At 52.1% G+C, this 27,311-nt stretch overlaps 8 protein-coding genes across 8 annotated transcripts; 2 read left to right on the top strand and 6 right to left on the bottom strand.

The window, feature by feature from the left end:
* Positions 1 to 208: 208 nt before the first annotated feature.
* Positions 209 to 1,501, bottom strand: NEUTE1DRAFT_118817 (uncharacterized protein; the record flags this gene model as incomplete). The annotated part of the gene is made up of 1 exon (XM_009857857.1): positions 209 to 1,501. One exon carries the CDS (start codon positions 1,272 to 1,274, stop codon positions 753 to 755), a length of 522 nt encoding a protein of 173 aa, XP_009856159.1.
* Positions 1,502 to 4,335: 2,834 nt separating this feature from the next.
* On the bottom strand, positions 4,336 to 7,160 carry NEUTE1DRAFT_126009 (uncharacterized protein; the record flags this gene model as incomplete). Its single annotated transcript, XM_009857858.1, has 2 exons — positions 4,336 to 5,503; positions 5,700 to 7,160. The coding sequence occupies 2 exons, from the start codon at positions 7,158 to 7,160 to the stop codon at positions 4,403 to 4,405; spliced, it is 2,562 nt and encodes an 853-aa protein (XP_009856160.1).
* Positions 7,161 to 7,893: 733 nt separating this feature from the next.
* On the bottom strand, positions 7,894 to 11,455 carry NEUTE1DRAFT_72221 (uncharacterized protein; the record flags this gene model as incomplete). Its single annotated transcript, XM_009857859.1, has 4 exons — positions 7,894 to 8,607; positions 8,665 to 9,954; positions 10,007 to 11,105; positions 11,165 to 11,455. 4 exons carry the CDS (start codon positions 11,318 to 11,320, stop codon positions 8,066 to 8,068), a joined length of 3,087 nt encoding a protein of 1,028 aa, XP_009856161.1.
* A 2,120-nt stretch (positions 11,456 to 13,575) lies between these two features.
* On the top strand, positions 13,576 to 16,216 carry NEUTE1DRAFT_72223 (uncharacterized protein; the record flags this gene model as incomplete). Its single annotated transcript, XM_009857860.1, has 2 exons — positions 13,576 to 13,848; positions 13,901 to 16,216. The coding sequence occupies 2 exons, from the start codon at positions 13,585 to 13,587 to the stop codon at positions 15,611 to 15,613; spliced, it is 1,977 nt and encodes a 658-aa protein (XP_009856162.1).
* Positions 16,217 to 16,954: 738 nt separating this feature from the next.
* NEUTE1DRAFT_72228 (uncharacterized protein) lies at positions 16,955 to 20,078 on the bottom strand (the record flags this gene model as incomplete). The annotated part of the gene is made up of 6 exons (XM_009857861.1): positions 16,955 to 17,265; positions 17,593 to 17,709; positions 17,793 to 17,995; positions 18,067 to 19,439; positions 19,496 to 19,701; positions 19,838 to 20,078. The coding sequence occupies 6 exons, from the start codon at positions 20,051 to 20,053 to the stop codon at positions 17,125 to 17,127; spliced, it is 2,256 nt and encodes a 751-aa protein (XP_009856163.1).
* Positions 20,079 to 20,677: 599 nt separating this feature from the next.
* On the top strand, positions 20,678 to 21,064 carry NEUTE1DRAFT_72229 (uncharacterized protein; the record flags this gene model as incomplete). The annotated part of the gene is made up of 2 exons (XM_009857862.1): positions 20,678 to 20,936; positions 20,996 to 21,064. A coding segment is annotated over one exon (184 nt), but the record flags the coding sequence as incomplete, so codon positions are not given.
* Positions 21,065 to 21,602: 538 nt separating this feature from the next.
* NEUTE1DRAFT_133163 (uncharacterized protein) lies at positions 21,603 to 22,637 on the bottom strand (the record flags this gene model as incomplete). Its single annotated transcript, XM_009857863.1, has 3 exons — positions 21,603 to 22,074; positions 22,278 to 22,469; positions 22,536 to 22,637. The coding sequence occupies 3 exons, from the start codon at positions 22,635 to 22,637 to the stop codon at positions 21,829 to 21,831; spliced, it is 540 nt and encodes a 179-aa protein (XP_009856165.1).
* Positions 22,638 to 24,498: 1,861 nt separating this feature from the next.
* On the bottom strand, positions 24,499 to 27,198 carry NEUTE1DRAFT_150050 (uncharacterized protein; the record flags this gene model as incomplete). Its single annotated transcript, XM_009857864.1, has 2 exons — positions 24,499 to 25,655; positions 25,716 to 27,198. 2 exons carry the CDS (start codon positions 27,196 to 27,198, stop codon positions 24,499 to 24,501), a joined length of 2,640 nt encoding a protein of 879 aa, XP_009856166.1.
* Between the last annotated feature and the right edge of the window lie 113 nt (positions 27,199 to 27,311).

The following is a 27,311-nucleotide window of genomic DNA, read 5'->3' on the forward strand; positions in this document are numbered from 1 at the left end:
CAGTGAGATTATCACTAGAATAGTACCCGAGCGAACTGACTTTACAATAGCATAGGCGGACTGTATTGAGACAAGGTCTCAAAAGCCTATTTTATCGTCGATCGGTTTTTGCTCCACGATAATAAGGCTGAACTAGACATGAAACAAGAGGCTGAGACTAGTTACGTCAGTTGGGAGGAACATGGTCACCCGTAAGAATCCATCAGTTCGTGACTTATATATCTTATTCCATTTTCGGCGGCACATATCGTATGCGACGTAAAATCTTTTTTCTATAGATACCATGTTTTGCCCACCCACGACGCCGTTGGCTTAATAGATTCCTCGAAACCAACAAGCCCCTGGTGCCGAGTTCCCTATTTCTAAAACCTTTCTAAGAATATGCCAACCAGTAGCCCCAATGAACAAATACATGTCTGAGGATAAAGGAAACTACAAAAAGGTATTTCTTTTCTTTGTCTCTTTCCATTTGCCCGGTTCGTGGTATCAAACAAAGAGGTTATTTCCCCGTCAAAAAGCCCCAAGCCACACAACATCCCCCATTGTTTGAGAATTGAAAGATACGGGTATCATCCGTGAGTATTCAGAATCGAAAATCAAAAGTAAGACCAGAAAAGAAAGAAGTTCGGATGCGGTCGTTAATACGCTCCAATAAATGGTACGCAGATGATGGTGGTTGTGATGATGATCATCAAGTATGCAACAGATGGCTCGTATGTACATGACCCAGCCACAGAGCGAGATCACGACACTTAAGCCAAGAGAGCGGCGCCCAAGGCGAGGACGGACATCAAAAGTCCAGACTGAGCGGCAAGGCCGGCAGCACCAGCGGTAACGGGGGAAGAAGGACCAGCGGGCTGGCTGGCAGTGACGATGGCGCTCTGGGTCTGGGTGATCAAAGCCGAGGTGAGAGGCTGGCTGGCGGTAGGACCAGCGAAGGTGGTCGAGTTGACCTGAGGGAAGGACCAGGATAGTGTAGACGAAGAGCTGGTGCTGGGGATGACGACAATCGAGCTAGAAGAGGTAGTCTCGACCGGAGCCACCGATGAGGTGGTGAGGACGACGCTGGGAGTCTCGATGGTGCTGGTGCTGGTGCTGGTGCTGGTAGCCGGAGCGTTGCCGGGGCAGTTGGAGACGGTGGGGTTGCAGGAGGTGATGGTGACAGTCAAAGTCATAGTGGCCGTGGAGGTCATGGTGCTGTCGGCGGCGTCGGCCTGAGCGGCAACCAGAGAGAGGCCAGTAGCCAAGACGGTGAGGATGCTCTTGAACTGCATTGTGAATATGTTTGTTTGTGAAGGTGCTGTCGTTGTGTGTGTTGTAAGGCTGAGCTGTTTGGAGGTGTCGAAGGACGTGGAGAGGGTAGATCCTCGGGATTCTCACTCGCTGATAATTGTGATGTGATGTGAAGGAGCGTGGGACTGAAGCCGGAGCGACAAGCAAAGGAGTGTGATGAGTGCTGGGATAGCGCTGGTTGAAGGGGAAAGAAAGCAGGAAGATCGAGAGAGCGGCATTAACTGGGGAAGGATGTGGAAACAGGCCCTTTTAAATCAAACCGATGGTCCCTTGGAGGGCAGCTTTCCAACGGGTGGCTTGGACGCAAAATCGATGAGCTAAATTGGCTTCCTTCCACCACTTCTTCAGGTGATTCGATTGGCCAGCCCCTGCGGCTGGTTAAAAAAGACTTTTTCGGCGCCGACCCCAGTGCCACTTGCCATGCGGCACTCAGCTGGATGTGTGCTCACTCCGCTGTCACGCTATGCCTGGCACTCAGAAGCCTGTCACTCGATTGTCGGAGGAGCCTGGGCTGAGTGCCCTGACAAGCCTGGACCCGCCGCGGGACTGGGGGACCGCGATAAAATTTGGTTCAAAGGCAAACCATCAGAAAGAGATGGCAGGGATCCTGTCCTGTTGCCCCGGGAATCGCCATCACCCTTGTCCCTTGTTGGGCGTCGAAGCTGGACGATGAAAAAGGCGGGACGATGTTGGAAGAAAGGCCGAGCGAACGCGCAAGCCGCTTGACCAGCGAGAATCGCAAAAAGGCGGGAACAGGAACCCCTATCAGGTACCCTGCAACATGCGAAGCCGGTGCGGTCTGATTGGTTCGTACCTGAAAATATGCAAGGAACAGACATGGGCGGGCAACTCAGACACCCGCACCACAGCCCACCGCATCCAGCACATCATCCACCCACCCACCATCTTGAGGTGGTCCGTGTCCAACATCCAATACAGTGACACCTTCAATCCAGTTCCTTCCACTGCTGGCGATCCGGCCTCTTCCCTGACCATCGCAATTTAGCAAAATGAATGCCGGATATTTCTTGCTGACTATGGTAGTCGTACCATCTACTTGGCATGCACCAGCCAGGCTCTCGCCAGGCTCTCTTGCATTGCATCCAGCAGCCCAGACTCCCAAGCGAGCCTACAATCCTTTCTGCTGACCTCTAAAAAAGGTTTTTTATTCTGGGTCCCCGGATGCGGTGAGGTTGCATCCGGCTCAGAGGACTCAACAGAAAATTGGAAGCATGTTGGTTGCCGTTGCGGTCGCCAGCCCTGCGAGAGCGTCACCGTCAAGACATGGAATGAGAGAAGGCATCCTTCACCATTGAATACGTGCCACGTCGGATGCCACCCCGCATGCTTGCTGCCGTGCTGTTGTCCTCCTGACTTCTCCTGTCTTCCACGCATTCGCAGCACGATCAAACTCGATGCGGAGGGCGACGCCTAGGTTGATGTAAATGACACCCTTACATGACAAGCCGAGGAGAAAGGGAAAAGGATTTCCTTTTTATGCGTTTGGTCGTGAGCGGTCTGTCTCAGGCCCTCAGCAGCCGTTCTGATGGACTGATACCGCCGAGGGTGACCGGTAATCCAGACAGGCTGCCTGGTGTTCCACCTTTCTTGAAGCTGGCGACAGACTGACTTGCAGTTCGCCTGGGTGTCACAGGAAATGACGTGCGTCCGTCATAGATCTGGGGACATCATTGATGGCATAGACGGCAAGAGAGAACAGCCCTCTCTGTTAGGGGCGGCGAGACACGATTTTCAAGACATTCCAGAATATTGGAAGGAGGATTCGGTGTTCCGACCCCTGACTTGTACCTTCCCGTATCTGACGTTCGTTGCTGTACACTATTACTGCGTCGGACGATTAGATGGACATTGTGCAAGAGCGCTTGTGGTACCTTCTAATCTCCGAAGATCCAGCTCCGCAAAAAGGTTATGCTCACGTATGGAGTTAGTAAACGGAAAAGCAAAGTAAAGTAGAAAAGAAAATTAAAGAGAGATAAAAACGGACAGTTTCCCTGGCGTGAAAAGGAGTCGGAAGATGCAAAAAAAGAAACATAACGACGCGAGCAGGATTTGAACCTGCGCCTCCGAAGAGATTTGATAGGCCTCGAATGGGTAGTTCGAGTCAAACACCTTAGGCCACTCGGTCATCGCGCCAATGGAAAGTTAGATACCCTAATGTAAGCTTTGCTGTATCTATATAGTCCAATTTTTTGGCGCTATGGTTCCTTCAACTTTCACACCTTCAACCGCAACGCATTCAGAATATACCATACCATATCCTGTGCGCCTATAATTATCCAGGAACAAAACGAAATCTCAAATGAACAATAGAAAAGCTCGAGTGGCCAAGCTGACTTCCATATTCAGGGATGGAATGACGTGAATGCCGGTCACCTGCAAAGACCAAAAGGAACCAACACAACTCATTATCCTCTTGGCCCCTTCCAAGTCTTCCGTGTGTCTCACGACCCCTTTTTCTTCCCTCAAAATCTATTACAAAGTCATCGATTATCGAAGATGCAAACTCTGCAAAATCCAGCCTCGAGATATTTGCTCAAAGTGGCTGTCTTCCCCGTTTTTCCCCCCTCACACAGCTCGGAAAGCTATTAGAACGATTTCTATATGGCACTTTCAGTTTCAAGGAGAAGCATATTTGAGGTTAGGTCACGCTTTGATCATGGAACGAAGCGAATCTAGTCAGATATGTAAAGTCCTAGGGAAGCGGGTTGAGGTGTCTTGAGCTAACAAACCAGCCAGTCTTGGATTGTACACTTATAGTGTCCATACAACTGAGAAAAGAGATCAACGGCCCTCGGTACCCAAGACGCGGCAAAGAGGCAGCGGGGACTCGTTGAAGCCAGGGTATGTAGACGAGGGGGTAGTTGCGTGGCCCTTTGGTCCGGCTGTTTCCAAGCGGGAGCTGTGCAATCGACGACGAAAAACCAGAGCGACCTTTACCGCAAGCGTGCTGTTTTCTCCATTGGTAGTCGAACGAAACAAGAAACGCCCAATATATATTATATAATGGTTGATAACAACAAGAAAAAAAAAAAAAAAAAAGAACAGGCGCTGTGCTGTGGAAGGAATGCTTTTGGAACATCACAAGAACCTATGCCACCCTAACAATTGTCCTCGCCTTCCTCCTTTCATCTTCACTAAGGACCCACAACATACCATCCTCCCCATCCTCCCCCCCGGCCCCATCTGTAACAATCAGCTCCTCCCACTCTTCATCCTCCATATTCGCCACCATCAATATCTGCAACGTCCTCCCAAACACCTCGCGCACCGCATAGTTGCCCTTGCTGATGGTGCCAATAATCCCACTAAAGTCTCTCTCCATCCTAATGGCGCCATACGGGCTCGCTCCCCTAGTCTGAGAACCCGCGTAGCTCCACACGCGCTTCTCCAGCCAGCGCGCCAGGTGCTGCGCCGTGTGGTCCAGGACGGTACTGAAAGTCTTGGACGTCATAAGGCGCGCAATGGGCTTCATGAGGGCGTCCCAGCCCTCCTCGAAGCGGCGCGTCACCTGCTCGAGCACGTCGTCCTCGTTTTCGTCGTTCGCAGCGCACAGGTCGAGGAGCTCTTCCTCCGTCATGGTGTAGTCGGCGTCGCGGAACGTGTCGGAGAGAATAGGCCGCAGACGTGGTCGAACGACTTGGCTAAAGAGAACTTTGATTCCTTCGCTGAGCAGCTCTGTGGCCTTTGCTGTGAATGAGTGGTGGAGGTTGTTCAGGCGGGTTGTCACTTCCTTGAGGTCGTTCTTGAATGGGAACGAATTCTTGAGGGAGCTGGCCTGCGAGGAAGCTCCGGTGCCGCCGTTGACTGATTGTTCTCCCGGAGTCAGGATACCAGTGATGATGCGGGAGAGATATTCCTCGGCCATGTCGAGACTGTTGATGAGTACGATGAACTGGATGATTTTGTCTTCTGGTGGGAACCCGCCTTGAATCACAGGCTTGGGGTAGCACTCGTCGCGCATCTTGCGTTGAATCATACCGACAAAGTCCGAGCCCAATAAGCTAGATATTGTAGGGAGGACAGAATCGATAACGCCTCTTTGAGACGTGGAGATAGATCTGATGATCACGGTGTTCGCGATGTACATGACATCTTCAACTGCCGAGATGATGAATGGTGGACTGCTGTCGATAGGTTTGCTCATCCTCAAGGACAACCCGGTTGGCCACTCGTCCAACTGGAACGCTTTCTCAACAGATCGCCGAAAGAAGAAAGTGGTTAGAACATTATAGGGCATGACAAGTTTGCCTGAAACCTTTCGGTTCAGATTGGATTTGGTGAGCACCTCGGGCATGGTTAGTGGTGCATCTTCTGGAACTCCAGGCTCCTGGAAAGGCATCGAAATTAGCTCGGTTTCTCAGCGAAGAGCATGTGGAAAAACTTACCGTGCACTTCTGAGCAAGGAGATGGGAGTAGGCAGACCACCTGCTCAACATGATGGCAATCTCACTGAGTAGAGCATCCACCTCCCTCATGTTGACACCCTCATCTTCGCTGTTGCGACCATCGGTGCCGGGAGCAGGCGAGTTCAGACGTGGTGGAGCTCCAAACCCACGGTTCTGGGGTAGGAAGCTTTGCACAAGGAACGAGAATGGATAACTCTTCGCATCCGTCAATGCTCGGTCAACACCGCGTTCATCACTCCAAGAGTCCACGATGATGCCGCCCTGCACATCTGCCTCGCCCTGCAACCGCTCAATAACCTTGATCATCTTGCCCCCGCCATAGTGCCTCTCCACCAGCCCGCCATGGCCATCGACGATCTGTGTAATATGTCCAAACAGCAGGTTCAATGCATTGGCATAGAAGATACCGTCCTTCTTCGGCCGGAGCGTCGGCGGGGCATTAGCATTAGCCGCTCCTCCCACCGCCCCAACACCATCCTTCAAAATCGCCCTCGCCCTATTCGCCACGCCCTGGCAGACATACTGCCCATACGCATCCAACCCGACATCACCCCGTCCAATTAACGGAAACAGCTTGAAGAACCGCGTAATCTTGGCCGGATCATCCTCCTTCGCCGCCTTCCAAAACTCCCTCAAGAACAACACGCACAAGCTCTCCCTTGCGTTCTCCAACGTCACCCAAGGGGCATCAGGCACCTCAACAGTCGGCACCACCGCAGCCGCGAACCCTGATCTCACAATCTCCTCTGGCACCCTCGCGGCCCTTGCAATATACCCCGCCGCAGCCTCCCAGTCCTGCGGTGCGCCCATGCTGCCGACCACTCCGGCCACGCATGCCTTCAACTCAGCCACCAGCTCGACCACGCGCAGGGTATCCTCGACGCGCTGCTTCTCGAGGTCGAGCTGGCGCACGCGGCTGGACAGGTGGCTGGCCGTGTCGGCGGCGCCGGCCAGCATGTTGTTGCTGACGCTGCGGGCGGCGATGACCTGGGAGCCAAGGCCGGCGCGCAAATTGTCAAGGCGAGAGAGCGAGCGGGCGAGGTCCTGGTGCGAGGCGAGGACGGAGGATAAGCGGCTCGTCAGGGACGATTCACGGACGTGCAGGGCGGCGAGCGCGGCGCGGATGTCGGACGAGGACGAGGCAGTGCGCAAGGCCGCGAGGACCGGGTCTGCTGCTGCTGTGGTCGGATTGTTGTGGTTGCTGCCATTTTGGGGGCTGGTGATGCTCCTTAGTGGCAATCGAAGGGAGAGCGGTGCTGTTGTCTTATCGTGGGATTTGGTCGTAGCATTCGCGCTGTTTAGAGAGGGATTCGACGAGGAGGGGATGGTGGTGGTGATATTATTGCTGATGGCGCCTTTAGCTGCTGTACTTGTTGGAGCTGTGGAGGGCATCTTCGACGACGAAGCAGTGGTATCGACGCCATTGGAGAGGGCAGACATCGGTATTGCCGTATCGACGCTGGCAACGCATCGCTGCTTTGCACTAGATGCCCTTGGTGGTCGTGTACGTTTGGGCTTCGGTGTTTCGAAGCTATAGATGTGGTGAAGGACGTTTGAGACTAGGTAGAGCGGGAGGGACAGATGTCACTGCAGTCTGGGGGTCCGGGGGCCACCAGAAACGACAGGCGGTGATTAAGCCCCACCGCAGGGGTGCCTACCGGGGTACACTACCTCTACATACCTCTGCCTACACTAACACGTACCTAGGTACCTTACAGCTCGAAACAACAAGTTCACCAACCCTTGAACTATGTTTGAATATCCCACTTATGAAACGTGCTATGTTTTTTAGTATCTCTTCAAAGCCATTGTTTCCATTTTGTATCTTGGTTGAGATATTTATGAAATGTACGATGAAGCAGGCGGTAAGGTAGGCAGGTCTTAGGAAAAGAGCTCGATTTCCCACCTACATACCATCAGCCCCTACCAGGCCACTATAACCGAATTACTAACTATACTCCTCGTTGTACACACTTTTTTCCCACCACTATAAACAATCATATAGACCCACAAAGCATTAGGGCGACCTCAAGTTGTGCGTTTGCTTGTGGTACCCACCTACATACTGCCGTAACCCCAACACCGGCCACCCGGACTTGATGATGCCCCTGAAGTGGGAGAGCCCACGAGGCACTTTATATAGAAAGCAGGAATTTCAATGAACAAGCACAATACGTATCCAAATCTGACCATTTTGAGGCCGACGGTATATTACTGGTTATTACTCCATATTGTAGTATATCTATGAGTTCATCATAAGAGTGTTGGTTCGTGGCCACCTTTATCATCCCACCTCTATCTAGTCTAGGACATCCTGCCCTTCCTTCTTACACCGACCGGCCTTACTATACAGCCTGGCTATAGTTAACACCCATATGCCTCCTTGCCCCGTACTTCCACCATTTTCTCAGCTCATCAGCAAAGAATACCGTGCTACATAGCAACACCAGGTACACCAAATCAAGGAGTCCGAGTGCCTCGGTCTGGAACACCTCCTGCAGCCAGGGGAAGTAAATAACAAGCAACTGCCCTGCCAAGCTGAGCGAGACGGCCCAGTTGAAAAGCGTATTCGAGAACAGACCAATTTCGCCGCGGAGGATGGACTTAGACTCCGAGCGGCAGGCCAGGGCGTTAAACATGTCGAAGAGGACAAAGCAGGTGAAGGTCATGGTAGTGTCGCGGCGGGTGACCTGTCCGTCCCCGAGCATTTCGTGCTTGTAAACCAGCATTGTACCGACCATAATGATGAAAGCTTGGGTAAGCACACGGGCAATGAGAGGGTTGGTGAGAACTGCATCGCCTCTGCGGCGAGGAGGACGGTTCATGACGTCCTTATCGACAGACTCGACACCAAGAGACTGTGCAGGAGGGCCGTCCATAATGATGTCTGGAAAGAGGCAGTTAGCAGAGGTCGATAGAATGCAAGATGGAGGGGGAATCTTACTAATCCAAAGAATTTGCATGGCATTGAGAGGTGACTTGTAACCCAAGCAAGTGCAGAGTAGCACGAGAGATAACCCAGCAGCGCTTGTGCTAAGCTGGAACGTCAAGAAGTTCTGGATGTTGTTGAAGATGGCCTTGCCCTCTTCGATGGCATGAAGAATTGTAGAAAAGTAGTCGTCGGTCAGGATCATGTCAGCCGCCTCCTTGGCAACATCGGTTCCATGCTTGCCCATGGCAATGCCGATATCAGCCTTCTTGAGAGCAGGTGCATCGTTGACTCCGTCACCCGTCATGGCAACAATATCGCCACGGGACTGAAGAGCCTTGACAATCTTGAGCTTGTGATCGGGGTTCGTGCGAGCGAAGATGGTGGTATGATCCATGGCCGCAGCCAGCTCTTCATCTGTCATGGCATCGATCTCATCTCCACGCAGAACAGATCTGACGCCTGATGTGTTGGCTGCGCCCACAGCCGGTGTAGTAACACTCATACCAAGCTGTTTTCCAATCGCAACGGCAGTAGTCTCAGCATCACCCGTGATCATGATCACCTTAACAGAGCCACGCATCAACTTCCTAATAGACCTCGAAACGCCGGGACGGGGCGGGTCGCTCATGCCAACCAAACCAGCAAAGGTGAGGCCCCTGTACTGTTCTTCGACAGTGCTCGTTGCAGGCGACTTGTTCTTGGCGGGTTTGGTGACAGGACCGCTGGCAAAGGCCAAAACACGTAGACCTCGCGAGGCCATCTTCTCGGCGGCGTCGATTGCTTCCTGACGTCTGTTGGTATCCATAACAAACTCCCGGCCATCCTTGGAAAGATAGGTATCGCAGGCGTCAAGGACCTTGTCGATAGAACCCTTGATGTAGGCAAATTCCTTGTCCGATTTACCACCTTCCGAGCCGATAGTAACACCCATCCACTTGCGTTCGGAGCTAAAGGGAGTCTCGCTCAGGCGAGGTCCAATGGAATCGCGAACATCGTGTTCCTTGAAGCGATCAAGCAAGTCGAGCATGGCAATGTCTGTAGGCTGGCCGACCCAGCGAGTATACGTGGAAGGGGCATTCTTTCCTTGAGTAGAGGAGAGAACGGCGCGGGCCCCAGCACCATTTTCGGTGTACTGCATAGCAAGGCGGGCATTGTTGGCGATATTACCAATACGGAGGATTCTAAGCATGGCGGGGTCGGGTTTGGTCTCGGTAGCTTCATCATCCGAATCCACGTCCAAAGCGTCGTCGGTACCGAAAAACCACATCTTGACAGTAGTCATGTGGTTTGTGGTCAAGGTTCCTAGTCACAGTTAGTTTTGAGTCGTCTTTTGTGAAGTCTTTTTGAGACATACCGGTCTTGTCTGAGCAAACAACATTGACAGATCCTAGAGTCTCAACCTTGGGCATCTTGCGCACGATGGCGTTATGCTTTGCCATGCGGTGCACTCCCAAAGCCAAAGTAACAGTGACAATGATGGGTAGGCCCTCGGGAATAGCCGCGACCGCTAAAGAAATGGAGATGGTGAATATTTCGAGTAGCTTCTTTCCTTGCAGCCACCCAACGAGGGAGATTAGGCCGATAATGACAAAAGACATTTTGCTGAGCTGAGAGCCGAGATCGTCCATCGACAGTTGCAGAGGCGAGCGAGGGCTTTCGGTTCCAGATACACTAGTCGCAATGGTACCAAAGTGTGTGTTTCCTCCAGTAGCAAAGACAACCCCTTGCCCATATCCAGACTTCACCAGTGTGCCCATGTATACAACGTTGGTCGAGTTATCTTTGTCGGCGGCAGGACCGGTGGCTCCATGACGAGTTCGGGCTTCGGCAACAATTCTGACAGGCTCATTTTCTCCAGTAAGGTTGGAAGCATCGACTGTCAAATCTGTTGCCTTGGTAACTCGGACATCGGCAGGTATGCGATCACCGGTAGTAAACAAAACCAGATCTCCAGGCACCAGTTGCGCAGCCATGACCTTGGACGATTTCGCATCCAGAACATCCTCAGGTGGTGTAACCGAACCAGCAACATCACCAATGTCGGACAAATCATCACCATCAGCCGGTTTGGCCCCCGTATGTTTTCGTACCAGGTGCGCATGGTTAGGAACCAAATGGTTGAGTGCCTCAATGGACTTTTCGGAACGATATTCCTGAACAAAGCCCGCGCTCACAACGATGGTAACCGCAACCGAAATGCTGACGGCATCATCGACGTTTCCAACAAGTATAGACGCACCGGCAGAGGCGAGGAGAAGGAGGATCAAAGGCTCTTGGAACTGCTTGACGAATCGCAGCCAAAGGGGCTCGGGAGGATCGTGTGGGATCTCGTTCGGCCCGTAATCGTGTAGTCTCGAGAGGGCTTCAGCGGGAGTCAAGCCATGGGTCAGAGAGGTGTCGAGGTGGGTAGCGGCTTCGGCGGGGGTCATGTAGGAGAAGTCGTCAGCCACGCCCTGTTTGCTCGTCTGTCAGCGTCCCGGACTTTCACGATGGCGTGGGGCTTGCAGCCTACTCTTGATTCAGCAGAGGTAATGCGGTGTCGCGGTGTGTTACAGCCCGACCGCGACTGCTCGATTTCCTCGGGGGTCGCAAAGGTGCCCTGGCCGGGGGATTTTTGGTAGAAGGGAAGAACATCGTCATTGTCCTTCCACGCGCCGAGTCGGTCCATGATGGCGGAAACGGTTGTCGCCCGTGAGAGCTTTGAAAAAGGCGGAAGAGAAGAGGTGAAATGCGGAAGTCAACAAGGCCCGGGCGCAAAGGGGCCCGAAAGGGATACGAAATCCAAGCCGAACGTCATGCACGGCTGCAGCGGCAGCACCCACTCGCAGACGGTGGTCAGGGTCGAGGAATAAGGAGCGTCCGAAGGGGTGGGCGAAAGAGAAAGGGCGGTTTACAACTAATACAGGCGAACAGAAAAGACGATCATGGCGGGGCCCTGAGAGAGTTGGAGACCGCAAGATTTTAGAACGACGTACGGGATGGACTAGCTGGTATTATATTGATTGCAAGTATGCCTCCGGTCTTGTACACTAATCGGCACGTATGGGGTTCCCTTTTGCTGGATGGAGCTCGATCGAGGATCCAGACTCTCCAATTATCTAGACCAAGCCGATGAGGTGGCGGGTACGTACTCTTTGGCACCGCCCTGGACGCACTGCACTAGGGGAGACGTGGAAGAGTGGGCGAACACTGCCGGTTCGAAGTGGTCATCCAAATGTCTCGGTACCTCACGACAGCGGCGCTTTGACCTTTCCTCCTGCTTGCTAAACTGTTTGCGGAGAAGCCCGCGCGGCTGGAAAGGGGCAACATTAAACAACAAGATTGGGATCTGGAAGCCTTTATAAAGGAGTTCCCGTCTGGATGTTGCGAGTAGCGGTACTAGCAGCTTGCGCCTCTTTGTTCCACTTGCGTACAAGAGGGAGTTTCTCCTCAAGATAGGTACCTTTTTGGAGGAGACACTGTCTGCTGGATGGATATCGAGCCCGCCGGTGCACCGGGCAGACATGCATATGATGCTTGCCATAGAGGCAGCATGCACTCTCATCGAGCCTCGTCCCTTTCCTTGCTGCATACTAGTACCCGGGTATGCTTTTACATCAGTACACTACATTTGCCTATACTTCCAATATAGTGTACGACAGCTGGCGATATTTTCATGATGTAAGACGCTTGTCGCAGCTGGTACTCCCACCGTCCCTCGCTGCTCCACGGTTGATCCTCAAATTTGGGCATTTTCGAAAGCCGAACGATCGGCAGACAACGAATCCCCCTTTCACCAAAGTCAGGCATGGTGAGCTGGTGCGCAGTAGTGTAGTTGAGGTGACGAATACCAGGCCGGGGTGTACCATACCGAAGCTGGATCCCCTGCAGTGTATTATGCAGTATGCCTTTCCCCAGTTTTAGCCACAACTACTATGTAGAGGACTAGAGGTACGTAACCCCCATTCAAGCACACCGTTTCACCACGAACTACAGTCATCTTTCAGAACTGGATACCATCAGCAGGTTAGAAAGATCAAAAGTCAAAGCATGACCAATAAAATGGGTCGACTTAAGTGGACGGTTGGAGAGATTTCTTGACGTCGATGGCGTGCATACCTTGGCTCCTTGGTGGTTCCTAACATTATTACCTACACTGCAGTAGTAAGTTGCCCTGTTCCGGAAGTCGAACAGTGAGTGAGATTCAGGTGTTATCAAGCCACTTCAAAACTGACCGTTTCCAAACGTGGCTGGTGAAACGGTTTCCTAGGACACCACTGAGCCCAGCCTCTCAAATTTGGTAGCGGCGTCGGAATTTTGTTATGCATCCACTCCGTCGCTCGCCCGCAAGTGCACTGCCCAGAACCGGACCCCGGTCTCAACCAGGTCGTCCAAACATGGCCCGTCCGTCAGAACCTAGAGCTTAGGTCGCTGCCGCTCTTGTGACAGATCCCCTCTTCTTCTCTTACATTATTCAGCCCGACAACAACACTAGCTTCATCATCGCCATCCAACCCTGCTGGTCGTCGCATCACAATCGCGTCCTTCGCGTTCGGTGCCTAAGACCGTTGCTGTGCGATTCTTCGACAATTGACCCGAATGCGCTTTCTCTTTGCTGCCGCTGCACATGTGTACGAGTAGCACCCACGGCCCTCCGCTTGCAGTTTGTAATTTTAACGCGCCATTCCCTGCTGCTTTGCTGAGCTTTGGTTCCTGACGGAACGACGCGCTCTCGCTTGCCGTGTCCACACTACCCACTTCACCACCGCCACACTTACTATCATCAACACCACCACACCACCGCCTATCTGGGTGTCGCGAAAAACCACGAGCAGCAACCGACGACGCACTGCTGCGCCATAGCTCGGTCGCTTATCAATACCGACCTCGTCGCCAATTTGTCTCGTATACTTGCTGTTCCATTGCTACACCTAACAGCAAACTCTCGTCGCCATGTTTTGGTCGGGCACCCTCCTCAGTGCCACCGGGCCATTGGCGAAAGCCTGGCTCTCGGCCAACCAAGAGCGCAAAGTCTCCAAAGTGCAGATTTTGCAGCACAACCTCCAAGACAGTGTCGATGCCATCATTGCCCCTAACGATGCACCGCTGGCCCTTCGGCTGAGCGGTCAGCTGCTTCTCGGTGTCGTTCGCATCTATAGTCGCAAGGCGAGGTACCTCCTCGATGACTGTAATGAAGCCTTGATGAAGATCAAGATGGTATGCCTAGCTTGTCTTGCTTGGGTTCCGCTCGCCTACTAACTCGTCACAGGCCTTCCGATCTACCGGAAACCACGATATTCCCACTAACCTACATGTTCAAAACAGTGAATCTCTCATGCTTCCCGATCAGATCACGCCATACGATAACCTCGATCTACTACCACCCCCGAGCGCCGACTATTTGGCGTCACAGATCGAAGAGGTTACTGGCGCTCCTATCATGGCTCGCAAGGTGCAAGTCCGTGCGAGTCAGCGCGATATCAACCTCCAGGAAGACTTCAACAACAGCCAGTTTCTGAATAACACCATGATCGACGAGGAAGAGCTTGCCCTCGCCAACAACGACGACCTCGGCTTGGAATTGGACTTCGGTATGGATATTGACGAGAGGCCAAGCAAGTTTATGGACACGACGATCGAAATGGGCAGAGACGCGCCTAATGCTAGAGCCGTTGAGGACGACATTTTCAGCGAGTTGAGTGCTGGACCCGGGAAGCAGCGCGGGACCCGCGAGCCGTCACTAGGACTTGATTTGGACTACGGCGATGGCGTCCGGATCGCCGATGATGAGGGAGATATTCAAATGGGCGATGACGACCTCCAGTTCAACGTCGCGGACCACTCCGAAATTCCCGAAGGCCTTTCGACCCCAGGTGCTCCGGATATGGCTCGTGCTCGCATCTCCGAGTCTCCCTTGTCGGACATTGATGACGAATTTGCCAAGGAGGTTGAGATGGAATACAGCCGCCACAACAACTCAGATATGTACGAACCCGGCGAGGACCCAACTGCAAGCACGATAATTGCACCCCAGAGGTCGAAGAAGAGAAAGCTTCTTCAGCCTGATGAGCAGACCATGCTCTCAAATGCCCAAATCAAGGAGCAGCAGTCGAAGCGCGACAACATCCTCAAGCCGCAGTCTTTCGGTACCCAAGATCCCTACCTGATGGCTTTGCTCGACTTGCAAAAGAACGGAGCGTTTGTCAGCAGTGTTCTCCTCGAGAACCGGAGTGATAGCTGGGCTGACGAACTTTCGGACATGTTGTCTCTTAGCACTTTCCGCCCCTTTGATCTGAAGAGGAAGCGGGATAGTGCGATTGCTGACATGGAGGTGGATGACGAGGACGGCACGCGCAAGTCACCCCGCCTCGAGCTCCCCGATGACGAATCTACGGTCGTCGGCCGTGCGGAGAGTATCAACGGCAATCAGAGTGAGACGGCCGAAGGCACGGAGATTGAACTGGCTGCAAACGACGATGGCGCTGTCTTCCATGATGAGGACCAGGAGCGACCTGGCTCAAGGAATGCCAACAGCCCGGTCCCCAATTTTGACGAGACCATTGCCCCCATTGTGCATCCCGCCGACAGCGGTCCGGTTTCGATCGGGACCAAGCACGCGGTCCACATTCTCCGCGATCTCTTCGGCGCTGAGGCCGCTAACAACGCTGATAAGCGCAAGAAGACCGCTGTTGTGTTCCAGGATCTTTTGCCCGAGGGCAGGACGACCAAGGCCGATGCCACTAAGATGTTTTTTGAGTGCCTGGTGCTTGCGACCAAGGACGCCATCAAGGTCGAGCAGAAAGAGGGCGCGCTTGGCGGTCACATCCGTATCCGCGGCAAGCGCGGTCTCTGGGGTGACTGGGCTGAGCGCGAGGCTGGTGGTGAGATGGCTCAACAGTCCCAGCAACAACAGCCTATCAACCCCGACGAGCCCCAGCCTTCGATCGAAACCGCTGCTCAGCCGATCGAGGCCTCGGCTTAAATTTGGAATTTTGTAGAGTCGGTGTCGGTTTTGTCAAAGGTTTATGACCAACTTTTGACGCACATACCCTGTACAAAAAACATCATTTGTCTTGATGTGGTGGTTACGATATCACTTTGTCAAGTCTAGTTGGTCAGTCATGGAGGGGGAAGAGGAAGAGGAGGATGAGAGTACGAGAACGGAGAGGAAGAAGCGGGGCGGCTATTCTGTATTTCACTTTTTGTCTCTTGATGATGTCTTTCCTTTATACTTTTTTGGTTCATCGTGTCGATTGTCTCTCTTCGTCTGGCATTCTATATCTCTCTTGTTTGGTCGCTGTCGTCAACAGCGACTAAGTGGCGTTTGTGGCGCTTCCGGATTTTCTTTCACACTGGAAACATTCCATCGTGATTACTTTATCTTCACCGGTCTGAAATGATACTCTTTTAGTTCGTTGTGTCTTGCTAGGTTCCCTTGCTGTTTTGGTTATGTGTTCGGAAAAGTTGAAGGGAGCGAGAGCGTACAGTTCAGATGGATAAAGTAGGAACGAACGATGGATGGTACGATAGTTTCATGCCTTGTATGAAAAGCAGAAGGAAGGGAACATTGAATGAAATCATTATGGCCAAAAACGCTTTGGGATGGAAGGCCCGTGTCACGCTGTGTTGGTGTTGTGACTGCACCCACTGGCATTATGGAAAGTTTCCATATTATCGAAGCAGACGACTACTACCCAGTCGTAGGCTATGAATTGCCACAGTCAAACCGAAAGGTTTCGGGATCATCGAAATGGACAGTCACTTGAGGCGTAGCTATGAATCGAGGACAAAAGCTCAAATATGTGAAGTTTGAGATAAAGAGAAACCTCGGGTGAAAATCACATCCTCTCTTATGATCCGGGCCCTCCATTTGCTTCCATCAAGGGCATCTGACTCCAGCATTGCTTCCTTACCTCTTCTCATGTCGTTCCCTGCCCAAAAACATAACACGGGACCACTTCGTCTTACAGACAAGCGGCACCCTCGGTGTTCTCTAAGGTGTAAAACCACCTCTTCTTTGCACCAACCAGTACACTCAGGGGCTAGAAGGCCGAAAAAAAAACTCAGGTTTGGTGCTTCGTTCAGCAAGTTAAGTAGTAAGGAAAGAACAAGAACGGCGACATTAGCAATTGAATCGCCGAAGCACGAAGCACACTACGCTTAGCTAGAGGGGAGGGGATAGAAAAAAAAGAATATGCAACACCTTCCTTCGAGCTAACAACGGCATCCAACCTCGAAAAAAGCCGCAAAGCAAAACATTTCTGTCGGAGCTCCTGAGAATGTATATCCACTCATCCATCGTTAAGAGGTAGAGTTATTTTCCAACATCCGAGGTGCTCTTCCATTATTGTGTCAAACGTCTCGCCACTCAACCAAGGAATCAAACAAATCACAATTACCACCCACCACCACCACCACCACCCAGCCAACCTCATATAGTCGTATACCTACCTATGGACTCATTCATGCTCACCAAAACAACAAAGCCGTTTCCTACATCGTCTTCTGCCTCTTATCCTCCACAATGGCAATCTCCTTTACTTCCTGCGTCTCCTTCTCCACGCCCGAGTACTTGTTGATCCATGCCAGGACTTGCTCATGCCAGACAAGACTATTCTCTGGCTTTAGAACCCACTTTTTTTTGGTTTTCGGTCGCCGTTGGTTAGCATTAACGATTTCGTTTGCTGAGTTTGTTATCCCGTCGAGATTGAGAAATGGGCTGTGGGAGGTGAGGGAAAGGTACTTGGGGGTAAGCGATGGCAAAGCGCTTGCTTCACTTGCTTCATAACTCCAGGCTTCTTGAGCACGTTGTAACGAGGAGGTGAGGGAGGAGGACTGATGGCCGCTGCTGGGATTTTGAAGGATCTAGATCTTGCAATTAAATTATGGCAGTGACTGCCACTAGACTGCCACTACACGGAAATTCCGATTGAGGATTTGTTTATAAGAGATGTTGCTTACGTGGTTCTCATCGGGAAACATGACTAATTTGCTGGGAATTCCCTTGGATTGGAGAACGTTGAAGGGCGCGAGGCCTTCGGTTATGGGGAGACGATAATCGAGTTCGCTGTGGATGATCTAATTCGAAAGGCATGTGTGGTTAGTATGAGTGCCAGGCAGCCCCAAGAAAATGATGATGTTTGTTAAAGAGTTGAACTCACCAATTGCGGTATGGCCCACTCGTTCACATGCTGAGCGGGATCCCACTTCTCGTATCCGGCGCGGTTATCGTAAATGGTTCCCTCGAAGTCGTGGATGGGGAAGAAAAGCTCCTCGGTGCTCCACTGATTCAGGGTGCTGAAGACACCGTCGTGACAGACGAGTGCCTTGAACTTGCGTCCGAGAGGGTGGCCTTGGATCCAATCTGTTTGCGACGAGATATTAGTACCCATCCACGGTCCTTCATCGTATTTGGACATCCCCGGAGTAGCTCACTGATCATATAACCACCATAACTAGCACCCAATGCGACCGCCCTGTCCGTATCTACGTACGGCATGTTCTCCTCAATATGCTCAAACGCTTTGACCAGATCCTCATACGGCCTGCCACCCCACTGGCCCTTGATTCCGTTTTGGAGAGCCATGCCATAACCCGTACTTCCTGTCGGGTTCGGGCTCACGACAACGTAGCCTTGCTCCGCAAAGACGGCCGGATTCCAGCGGTTGCTCCATCCGTCTTGCCAGGCACCCTGGGGGCCGCCGTGGATCAAGAAACAAAGGGGGTACTTTTTCTTTTCATCGAAATTCGAGGGGCGGACCACGAGCGCATGAACGTCGTAATCACCAGCCCCCTTGAATGTGATGTCGCCAATGCTCGACCTGGACAGACCGAACGTCTTCCCTTGCTTAGAGTTCGACGAAACGATATCGGTGGAGTTGGCGGATGGATTGACGATGCTGTAGCAGCTATTATCAACGAGAGAGGTACTAGACACCAGGAGCTTTGACGAAGATTCGGCCTCGGCGAGGAGTCTAATATCGTTGACGCTGCCGTCTGCGGTCTTGATTACCGAGGGAGTGTCCTTGGCATCAGCTGGGTTGGAAGGGACCTCCCATAGGTGGACACGGCCGTTCTTCTCGGCTGTCACATAGAGCGACTTGTCATCGGCGCTCCAGAGAATAGTTTCGGGGCGATAGTCCCACGCTCCTTCGCCGTCATCCGATGCGAAGAATTCTTCAGTCTTGCTCAGATCGCCAATATCAGGTAAAAGCACCAGACGGGGCTTGTCGGATTCATATTGCTTGCTGCGCATCCGGGTGAACGCCACCTTGCGACCGCAGTGTGAAAAGACCGGACTGTTGGTGTAGCCTTCCAGGCCAGGTGTCTCGACAATCTGGGGCGAAGGTGGCTGCTCCTCGGTGAAGGTCTTGAGGGGAACATAGTACAGGTCGGTCTTGGTGTAGAGGGCAGGGTTGAGCTCGGGGTCCTTCGCGACAAATACCAATCCCGTGGGGCTGATATCAAAGTCACCAGTGCCTCCAAAGGGCGGTACTGGCGATTCAAGCTTCGACCCTGCCAGGGCGTTGACAAGACCGTTACCCGTCAGCGTAAAGCGACCGTTCTTCTTCTCCAACGCAGTATACCAAAGCGAGTTCTTGTCCTCTCCTAGCCACTCGTCCCAATGGCGGACAAAGAGACTGGTATAGACCTTGGCGCTTGAATATGGCTTCTTCGCCGTGGCGGGATTGGAGAGCTGTCCATCAGGGGTAGCGGAAGCGGAGCACACAAAAGCGACGGTGCCGTTCGTGAGCTCTTTGATCTTGATGTTCGAGATCCGGGCCTTGATCGTGGTGACCTCGTATGCTCTAGATGCCATGTTTAGCAAATTGTGAACTTGTTCATTATCGAAGGGTTCTCCTACTGAGATCCTGGGCGCGCGATCTTGTCCACCAAGACGGTGGTGTTGCCCTTCTCACCACTCTTGAGATAGAGGAACTCGTCGTCGCCAATCCATGTCGGTTCGCTAGCGCTCAAGTCATCGACAAGGAGCGTTGACTGGCCAGATTCAATATCCAGAAGTCTGATCTGGGAAGTCTTCCTGTGTGTTTCGAACGAGTACGTGGTCACCTTTGTGTCGTCAAGGCTCTGGTCAGCGACAGGACTTACACACAACCCCCACCCATCATTTCTCAGATTCACATGTAGTCCATCCACATTTTTGTTATGGGTTACGCGAATCCATCTTGTACTCAACCCAACTTACTGTAAAGAGCGCCTTGGTGCCCTTGGCGTTGGGAATAGCTGGTGAACGGCGTGGCGCTGTCAGCAGTACCTCGGGCGTGAACTTGGTTGCTGTAAGAGTCATGTTTGATACTGCTATTGATATATCAGAGGCATCCGCGCCAGGAAAGGCTGATATGAGAAGGATGCAAGAAAGCACCAAGTTCCAAAAAGGGTGAAGAAGTAATAACGACCACATCCCCTCTTTCAAGTCTAGGCATCTGCTACTTTATAAGGCATACACCGATGTAGCTTCTACAGAGACAAGGCGCCGTGAGGGTTGCAAGCGTGTTGTTTCCGCCGTGAGGGGTAGCCTCCGTCGTTGCCAAGGCATCGAGGGGAAGTTGTGACCCCACCCCACCATGGTGTAATTGACAGCGCTTAGTTTACCTCGCTCGTCATGTACGTAATACACATGTTGTGCACTTATTCATACAGCAATGATTCTCATCGGGAACTTCACCGGCCGGAAGCTTGTTAATGTGTTTTCAAGGCCCTTTCATGGGCCGTGGTTGGCAGAAGAAAGTAGAGTTCCGGCGCGCTCGACGAACCACGATCGCTTGACGTCCAGGAAGCCCCAAGTACACAAGTGAACGAGACCATTGAGATCAACGCGACGCAGCGCAGACCACTTCCCAAATTGAGCAGCAGGGGCAGCCAGCGGGTTCATGGCAACCAAGGATGCAGGAAAGGAACACAATTGCAAATAGACGCGAAGCAAGACGAAGGGGAAAACAAGCGCGCTTTGACGCAATGTTCAAATGGGTAGGTACATTCTTCTTCACGCCCAGAGCCGAAGCCCAGAAGTCGCAATGAAAAAAAAGTTTGATGGAAGCGCGTCAGACTTCCATCGACACCCACCCCGCCAAAGCGCCCGAAGGCAGACCTCTGGAAATCGGGGTACAGATCATCGCCACTCTCTATACAGTCGCCGTGAAGCGACCGCCACCTTTGCAGGCAGTGCGAAAGTAAATAAGGACCTCACTGTTGGGCGCCGAGGATATTGATCATCAACCGCGGTGGGATCTGTGGCTCCTTTAGGGAACACAAAAGAGGACAAATACTATAGAAATGATTCTCCTGTAAAGTGCAGTGTGGTTAGAGTCATGCGTTGAAGAGTGCATCTCCCTATGTCTCATAGGTAGGGGGGGGCTTACTGAAGTATTGTCGACATGAAGAAAAAAAAGAAAAAGAAGAATGGAAAGGAGGGAGGGAGGACCATCCTTTATACCCTCCTAGGAGGTGCTGCACCCGGTCTGTGCGCACCTGCAAATTTTCATGGACTGCAATTTTCTGTGGGTCGCTTCAGTTCAACCAATCAGGAAAAGAGTAGACCGACAACACCCAAGCCCGCCGCACCCCGCTGTCCCGTCAGGACCGACAACTCACATGCTGGCAGTTGGCAGGCGACACAGCTTCTGGCACTTGCACTCAGCTCTCATAGAAGACCTCACGATCTAGACATCAAGTGTGCAAACTAATGTTGCCATATCAAATGTCATCATCTCAACTTGGTCAAAAGATCTCACTAGCTTTCCCTGGAAACCTACTTTACTGGGGCGTAATACTGAGATCGCGAGGGTTCGTGGACAACGCATCTACTCTAGGCTTGGGAGACAGAATCTGCAGATTGAGGGATGCTACAGTACCATATGCGATGCTGTCCCAACTCCAACTCTCGTTCTTTGCGCTCGCTTTCTCAAAAAATAAATAAATAAAAAATTGACAGGTCATCAGCTACGAACAGATGATAAACTCGTTGTCTTGATGGCTTATTTCGAATAGCGAATAAAATTGATATCAATGCCCGTCCCCAAACGCCGCGCTCTGCTTAATCCATTCAACCCATCCAAGCAATCCAAAAACGCCATGTACCATCCAATACTGCCTCCTATGCAGAATCGAGAAACCCTCGCACACAAAAACCCAACCTCAACCCAGATCAAACTCTTCTCACCCGTGGCCACAACAGATTTACTTGCGAACAGCCCCAAAGTTCGTCCTCGCCTTCTTCGTCTCTCTCGAATCCGTCTCGCTATCTTCAACTCCCGCACCACCTGACGTCGCCGCTTTTTTCTTCTTGGAGTTCGCCTTACCGGCCGTGGCCGAAGTGGGCGTGGGCGCACTCGATGCGCCGTCCTTGTTATTGAACGATGTAGACACCGGCGTCGGCGCGTGGGAAGCCGGGGCTGAAGAGGCGGGTGTTTGTGATTCTTGTTGCTGTGGATTTTCCAAACTAGTTAGCAAGGTAGAGTTCTCCCGTGATGGCCATCCTCAATTAGACGTATTCGAAGTGTGCAGAGTGAATTGCATTGCGGCAGGATGCGAACGAGAGGAAGAGGACGGTGATGGTGGACGGGAAAGCGTCTGTCTGTCTGGGTGGAAGGGTGGAGGAGGAGGGAAGAGAATACAGAACGACGCACAGCCGCCGGATTATACGATATCGAACTCCTGGAGAAGACACGGTTCGCGTCTGTCAATCCCGTCTTCCTGCGCTGTGCTGCGACGTTGGCGGTGCCTTTGGTGTAGTTGTCGAAGCCCGTAATGATGTTGCCCGCTGGCGTGTTTTCGAGATACTCGGTTTCTTTTTGGTAGATGGATTCTTCTTGCGCAAGCTGTTGTTTTGTTCTTGATCAGCGGGCGAGTCCGACATTCGTGGCTGTGACCGACGGCAGTCCTACCAGACGTTTTTCCAAAAGCTTCTTCTTGTTCAGCAGCTCTTTGAGATGTTGTCGCTGCTTTTCGTAGTATGGGATACCAGCTGCGCCGTCTGCCGCGCCCATTTTGGGACCCGAGTTATCCATCATTGCAAGTACGCCAACTCCAATCCAGTCACGGGTCGCTTGTTATGTGTGAAGTCTGATGATGTTTTTGGGGAAATGCCGTTGGTGTTGCGCGGTTCGGAGGGTGTTGCAGCGCGTTCGAGACGCTGCGATAATGGATAAGGTGGATAGCTCTTTAGCTCATGCAGGTAGGTGATGAAATGCAGGCTTGGCAGCAGGCGCACTGGCGCAAGCGGAACACAACCTGGAAGCCTTAAGGAAGTACTCTTGTACTCTTTTTGTTTACATTGACCACCAGCCCCTGAACAACGACTGCTTCAATCCAAGAACTCAGTCCCCGCATCTCCAGCTGTTCCTCCTGTCTTAATATTATCATTGGAACCTATTATAGAGAATTTTATTAGGTTGAGAGTTGAGGCACAAAGGTTTTTGTTTTCACAAAGATTACCTTTCTTCTACGTCCAAGAAAGGCATGGCATCAGACACTCTGACAGGAGCACGTTAGCAATGGAGGCACAGCCAACAACTTGACTACCAAAGAAGGTGTGGTCAGGGTACTTGCACCAGCCCAGGATACTCCCAACTGAAATCGACTCCATCGAGCCCGCGCTCTTGGACAAAGGCAACGATGTTGTTCTTCAAGGTTTCGCGGTTCAGTTCGCAGGCAGGACAGCGTTGCCTGGGAGTGTGGTGCGGATTCTCAAACGCTCACCAATTTCCGCAGTAATCATCCCACTCCCGTCCTCCTGTCCCTCAAACCACCCTGGTGGAAGCCACGCTACCGACGGCGCATCAGTGTCAGGGTTGATGCGCGCTCCCTCCTTTCTTAAGTTCACAGCCTGTATCTAGTCTCATCTGGCATTGATCTCAAAGGATGTCTCCGTCTTGCCAGTTTCCCCATCACCCAGCGAAACCTTTTCCATGCTACAAGGGAAACCGGTCTCCTCCGCTCCATCCCAGTATTCTAAACCATCCAGACAGACCACGTGGGCCTCTCGGACATTGGCAAAGCTTCGCAGCTACTTGGAACCGAAATGGTAAAAGCCTTCATCGCGTTCGCGCGCAAACTTGATCGTTACCTTAGTACCAGATGTGGGACACATACCAGGGAAAAGGAAAAAAAAAAAAAAGAGAAAAAAAGAACCGGATTGTTGGATTGACTACTACAGAACATGAAGCAAGTGCATACATAACCTCAATGAACATGGTACCGACCATTGTTTTCTTCACATACTTACCTCTACATTTGTTACGCTCTCCCATGTAATGCGTGTATTTCCCACCATCCCGACCTTGCCTAGGCATGCCCTTGCGGAAAAATTCATGTTAAGTATGAACGATGAATTGACGTATCCAAAGACGCTCCCACGACCCGAGTAGTCTCCCAATTTAGAGTGTTATGAATATAGGCATGTTTGGCCTGCTGATGCTGTCCTGACATGGATCATTCAGCAGGTAATGGTTCGGGTGCTGTAGTCCAATTCATGATCAAGTGTGAGAGCAATTCGTTTATTGCCATGTTCTCATTATGAAACAAGCTGGCTCGCCGTGGTCTAATTCAAAGCCTGCCGGCATCTTGCTGGACTCATGCGTGACGTTCTCAATCAGCTCTTTGCCTCGTGTTCTGGAATTCAGGGCTCCTCAGGACAAGTCGCAACCACTCTGCATCCTTTTGCGAGACCACATTGGGCTTCCGTTCCAATGCCCTCGAAACTCTCATCCACCGCTGCATGGCTTCCACGCTCATCGTGATAGGCTCGCCAGGCTCGTCGTATGAATATCTGAACGATTCCCCTGGGCCGAATCCCTCTCGGAGACGGGGGTCAAGAGGGGGATCGTTGGGTCGGAAGTCAGCCCAGCTTCAATCTTCCGGTTCGTCCCATAACGGGTCGAACTTTCGGCACATGGCGTCTATTTCTCTATCGGCTTCCATCATCTCTTCAAATTCCGAATCGACCCATTCCTCATCTTCTGGTTCTTCAAGAGACAACTCATTCAGCATAGGTCCCAGAAATTTGTCTTCGGGGTGAGAAAGCATTTTGTCGTAGTCCTGGATAGTTTCGAGGTGAAAAGTCACGTCCTTGCGATAGGGTGCAACCGCCTCTTTGTACACTTTGGAAGCAAGGACCAGGAACTCTGTCATTTTGCTTTCTCCTCCCACGGGGTCGAGCACCGTAGAGAATATGTAGCCCACCACGAAGGGAAGCTGATGCTCCCTCTCTATCCAACCTGGCCCGGCGACCCGGCGAAAGTACGGATCCACGGCGCCTTCGAGACTGCGCAAAAAGTCCCAGCATTGTCTGTGCATTGCAAGATAATCGACTGAAGTTTCGGGAATTTCGGCTTCAATGTCAAGGGCCAGTTGGTGGATGAGTTGCGATGGGGTGGCCTGAGGTGTTTTCTGTGGATTCTGACTTTTCTTGTTGAGGATCGCTTGCACATCATCCACAGAAAGCTTGATTCCTTCCATGCTTGGCCTGTATTGATTATGAAACATGGAGGATACCTTACCTTGAGCCACAAGAGAGCGTGGGCCTGCTTTAGTGGGCACGAGCTTCCGTGTCTTGTTTCTGGTGCTTGCGATAAAGCTCGTTGCTGAGAAGCCCATCATCATGCAAAGCTGTTTGTGGTAGCTGTCCCGCTCTGTGGGTGCCGCGCCAACAAAAAACTTGTCTTTACCGCCTTGCAAACGATAGAAGAGATCCATGTCGTCCCATTTCGCAGCGTCGTCGATCAGCCCCTCGTTACATAAGGCATTGTAGAGATGGCCAGTATAGAGGATCCCGCCCCAGCAGCGCTCGAATTGGGTTGCAAGGAGGTGGTAGGTTGTGCGGATGTAGTGAATCCAGAGACCGCAGAAAAGCGGATGCATCTTAAGAAAGGTGTGTTCTTTGTTGTCACGGGAGGTTAGGAGTCCTGTGGACTCGATAACTTTGTAGAGTGGGTTTTCAGTGAACCAGCGCGCCTCATTTTGGAGTTTTATAAGTTGTCTGTCGCCGTGCATTTGCTCCCAGCCCTCTGCCGTACACAGTTAGCAATGGCTTTGTAAGTTCTGGGGACTGAAAAGGCAATTCATACTGATGGTCAAGTTCTCGTAATACTCCAAATTTTGGGTTATACTGTCATCGATAGCCATATTGTACCGCATCATGGCCCAAAACGGCTTCTCAGACTGCCGTCCCAGGACGCGACGTACATCAAGATGAATGGTGGTGGCAAACGCGAGCCAGAAGGGTAGAACCTTCTCTTTCCGGGTAAGGAGAAGGCGAAGCCCGCGCAAGAGTTCGTCCTCAACGGGCATATCGGAATACAATCCTTCCGGGAGGGCATCTGGCGGAGTGGTGTTAAACCTTCCCATGAGATCGAATTGGGGCGCAACCTCCAAGAAAGCAGCTTTATCTTGCTGCCATTTGACGTCCGTCGGTGCCGAATCATAGTCGATCGTCAGATCATACCAGCCAAACTTGCCGTTATAAGTCACCACCTCGCTTGACGCCCGTGCCTGGCTGATCCATGCTTCGAGAAGAATGAAGGCGATGGTCATGGACTCGTCCAGCATGGGAAAGGCGCTGAGATTTATGTCACAGCCTGGAGTGCGCTCGGTAATATCAATGCCCTGACTACTGGTAGCCATTTGACAGTAAAACAGTGCCCAGTCCTTGGGGTTCTTTTTGTCTCTGTTTAAGCGGACGCTATCAGCAGCATCTTCCTCCATAAATCGGGCAATATTGATGGCCGTGTTTGTAGCAACGGCCACGGAAGGCAAAGAGAGCTCGCCCTTGGCATAGGCAGCCCATAGACTTCTGACCTGCATCCGGAGAGCGCGGACATCGCGGAAGAGGGTAGCAAAGGCGACGAGAGAGGACGCAGAGTCTTCAGCTTCATAATCAACAATGACGCCCTCATCGACGGTTTCCTTGCCCTTGGCCGCTTCCTTCGAGTTACCTGTAGAGTCTCCTGCGAGGTCAAAATCGGGAGCATCATAAAATTCGAGAAGATCAAACGGATTGGTGCTAGCTGTTGTCTTGGGTAGCTTGGGGAGAGCCCTCCTGACCCAAGAGTCTCTGAACAGAGGCTCGAGGATATGTCGAACCTTCTCTAAGACTGAGACGAAGTAGGAGTGGTTTTCATTGGACTCAAGCTCCAGGGCGCGGCCATGATCCTGGAGGAGCCGGGCAAAACCTTTGCGCACCGTGATGGCGCGCTCGATAGCAACTGGAACAACGGACGGAATCTCAACAACCCTTGCCTCACTCAACTTGGTACCGATGAATTCGGCGAGCGGCACAAAGTTTTTGAGCGCAAGCACATACTTCTGCCTCTCCGAGAGGCCTTTGGCCTGCCCGTGCGCTTCTGCAGCAGCATGAGGCTTTGCCGATTTTCGGGCTTTGCCCTTGAGGCGAGCGCTTTTGAGGTTGGGATTTGCGGGAGAGGCCGAGTTGGAAGCGATGAGTTCGGCGGCGCAGCCCAGCGTCTTTCCGGTCTGGGCTAGCCACGAGGCCACGACATCAGTGTCGTGCTTGTATTGGCGATATGTACTGTAAAGATTGCTTGGTAACATCATGACCTATCGGAGAAGTTGAGGTGGTTCAGGTTCATGTTTGGTGGTGGCATTGGTGGCAGGCGAGATCCATCCCGAAAAGGCAGATGAAGAGGTAATACCGAGGTATACGC

The sequence above is a fragment of the Neurospora tetrasperma genome (assembly GCF_000213175.1).
Source record: "Neurospora tetrasperma FGSC 2508 unplaced genomic scaffold NEUTE1scaffold_81, whole genome shotgun sequence".
NCBI classification, from domain to species: Eukaryota; Fungi; Ascomycota; class Sordariomycetes; order Sordariales; family Sordariaceae; genus Neurospora; species Neurospora tetrasperma.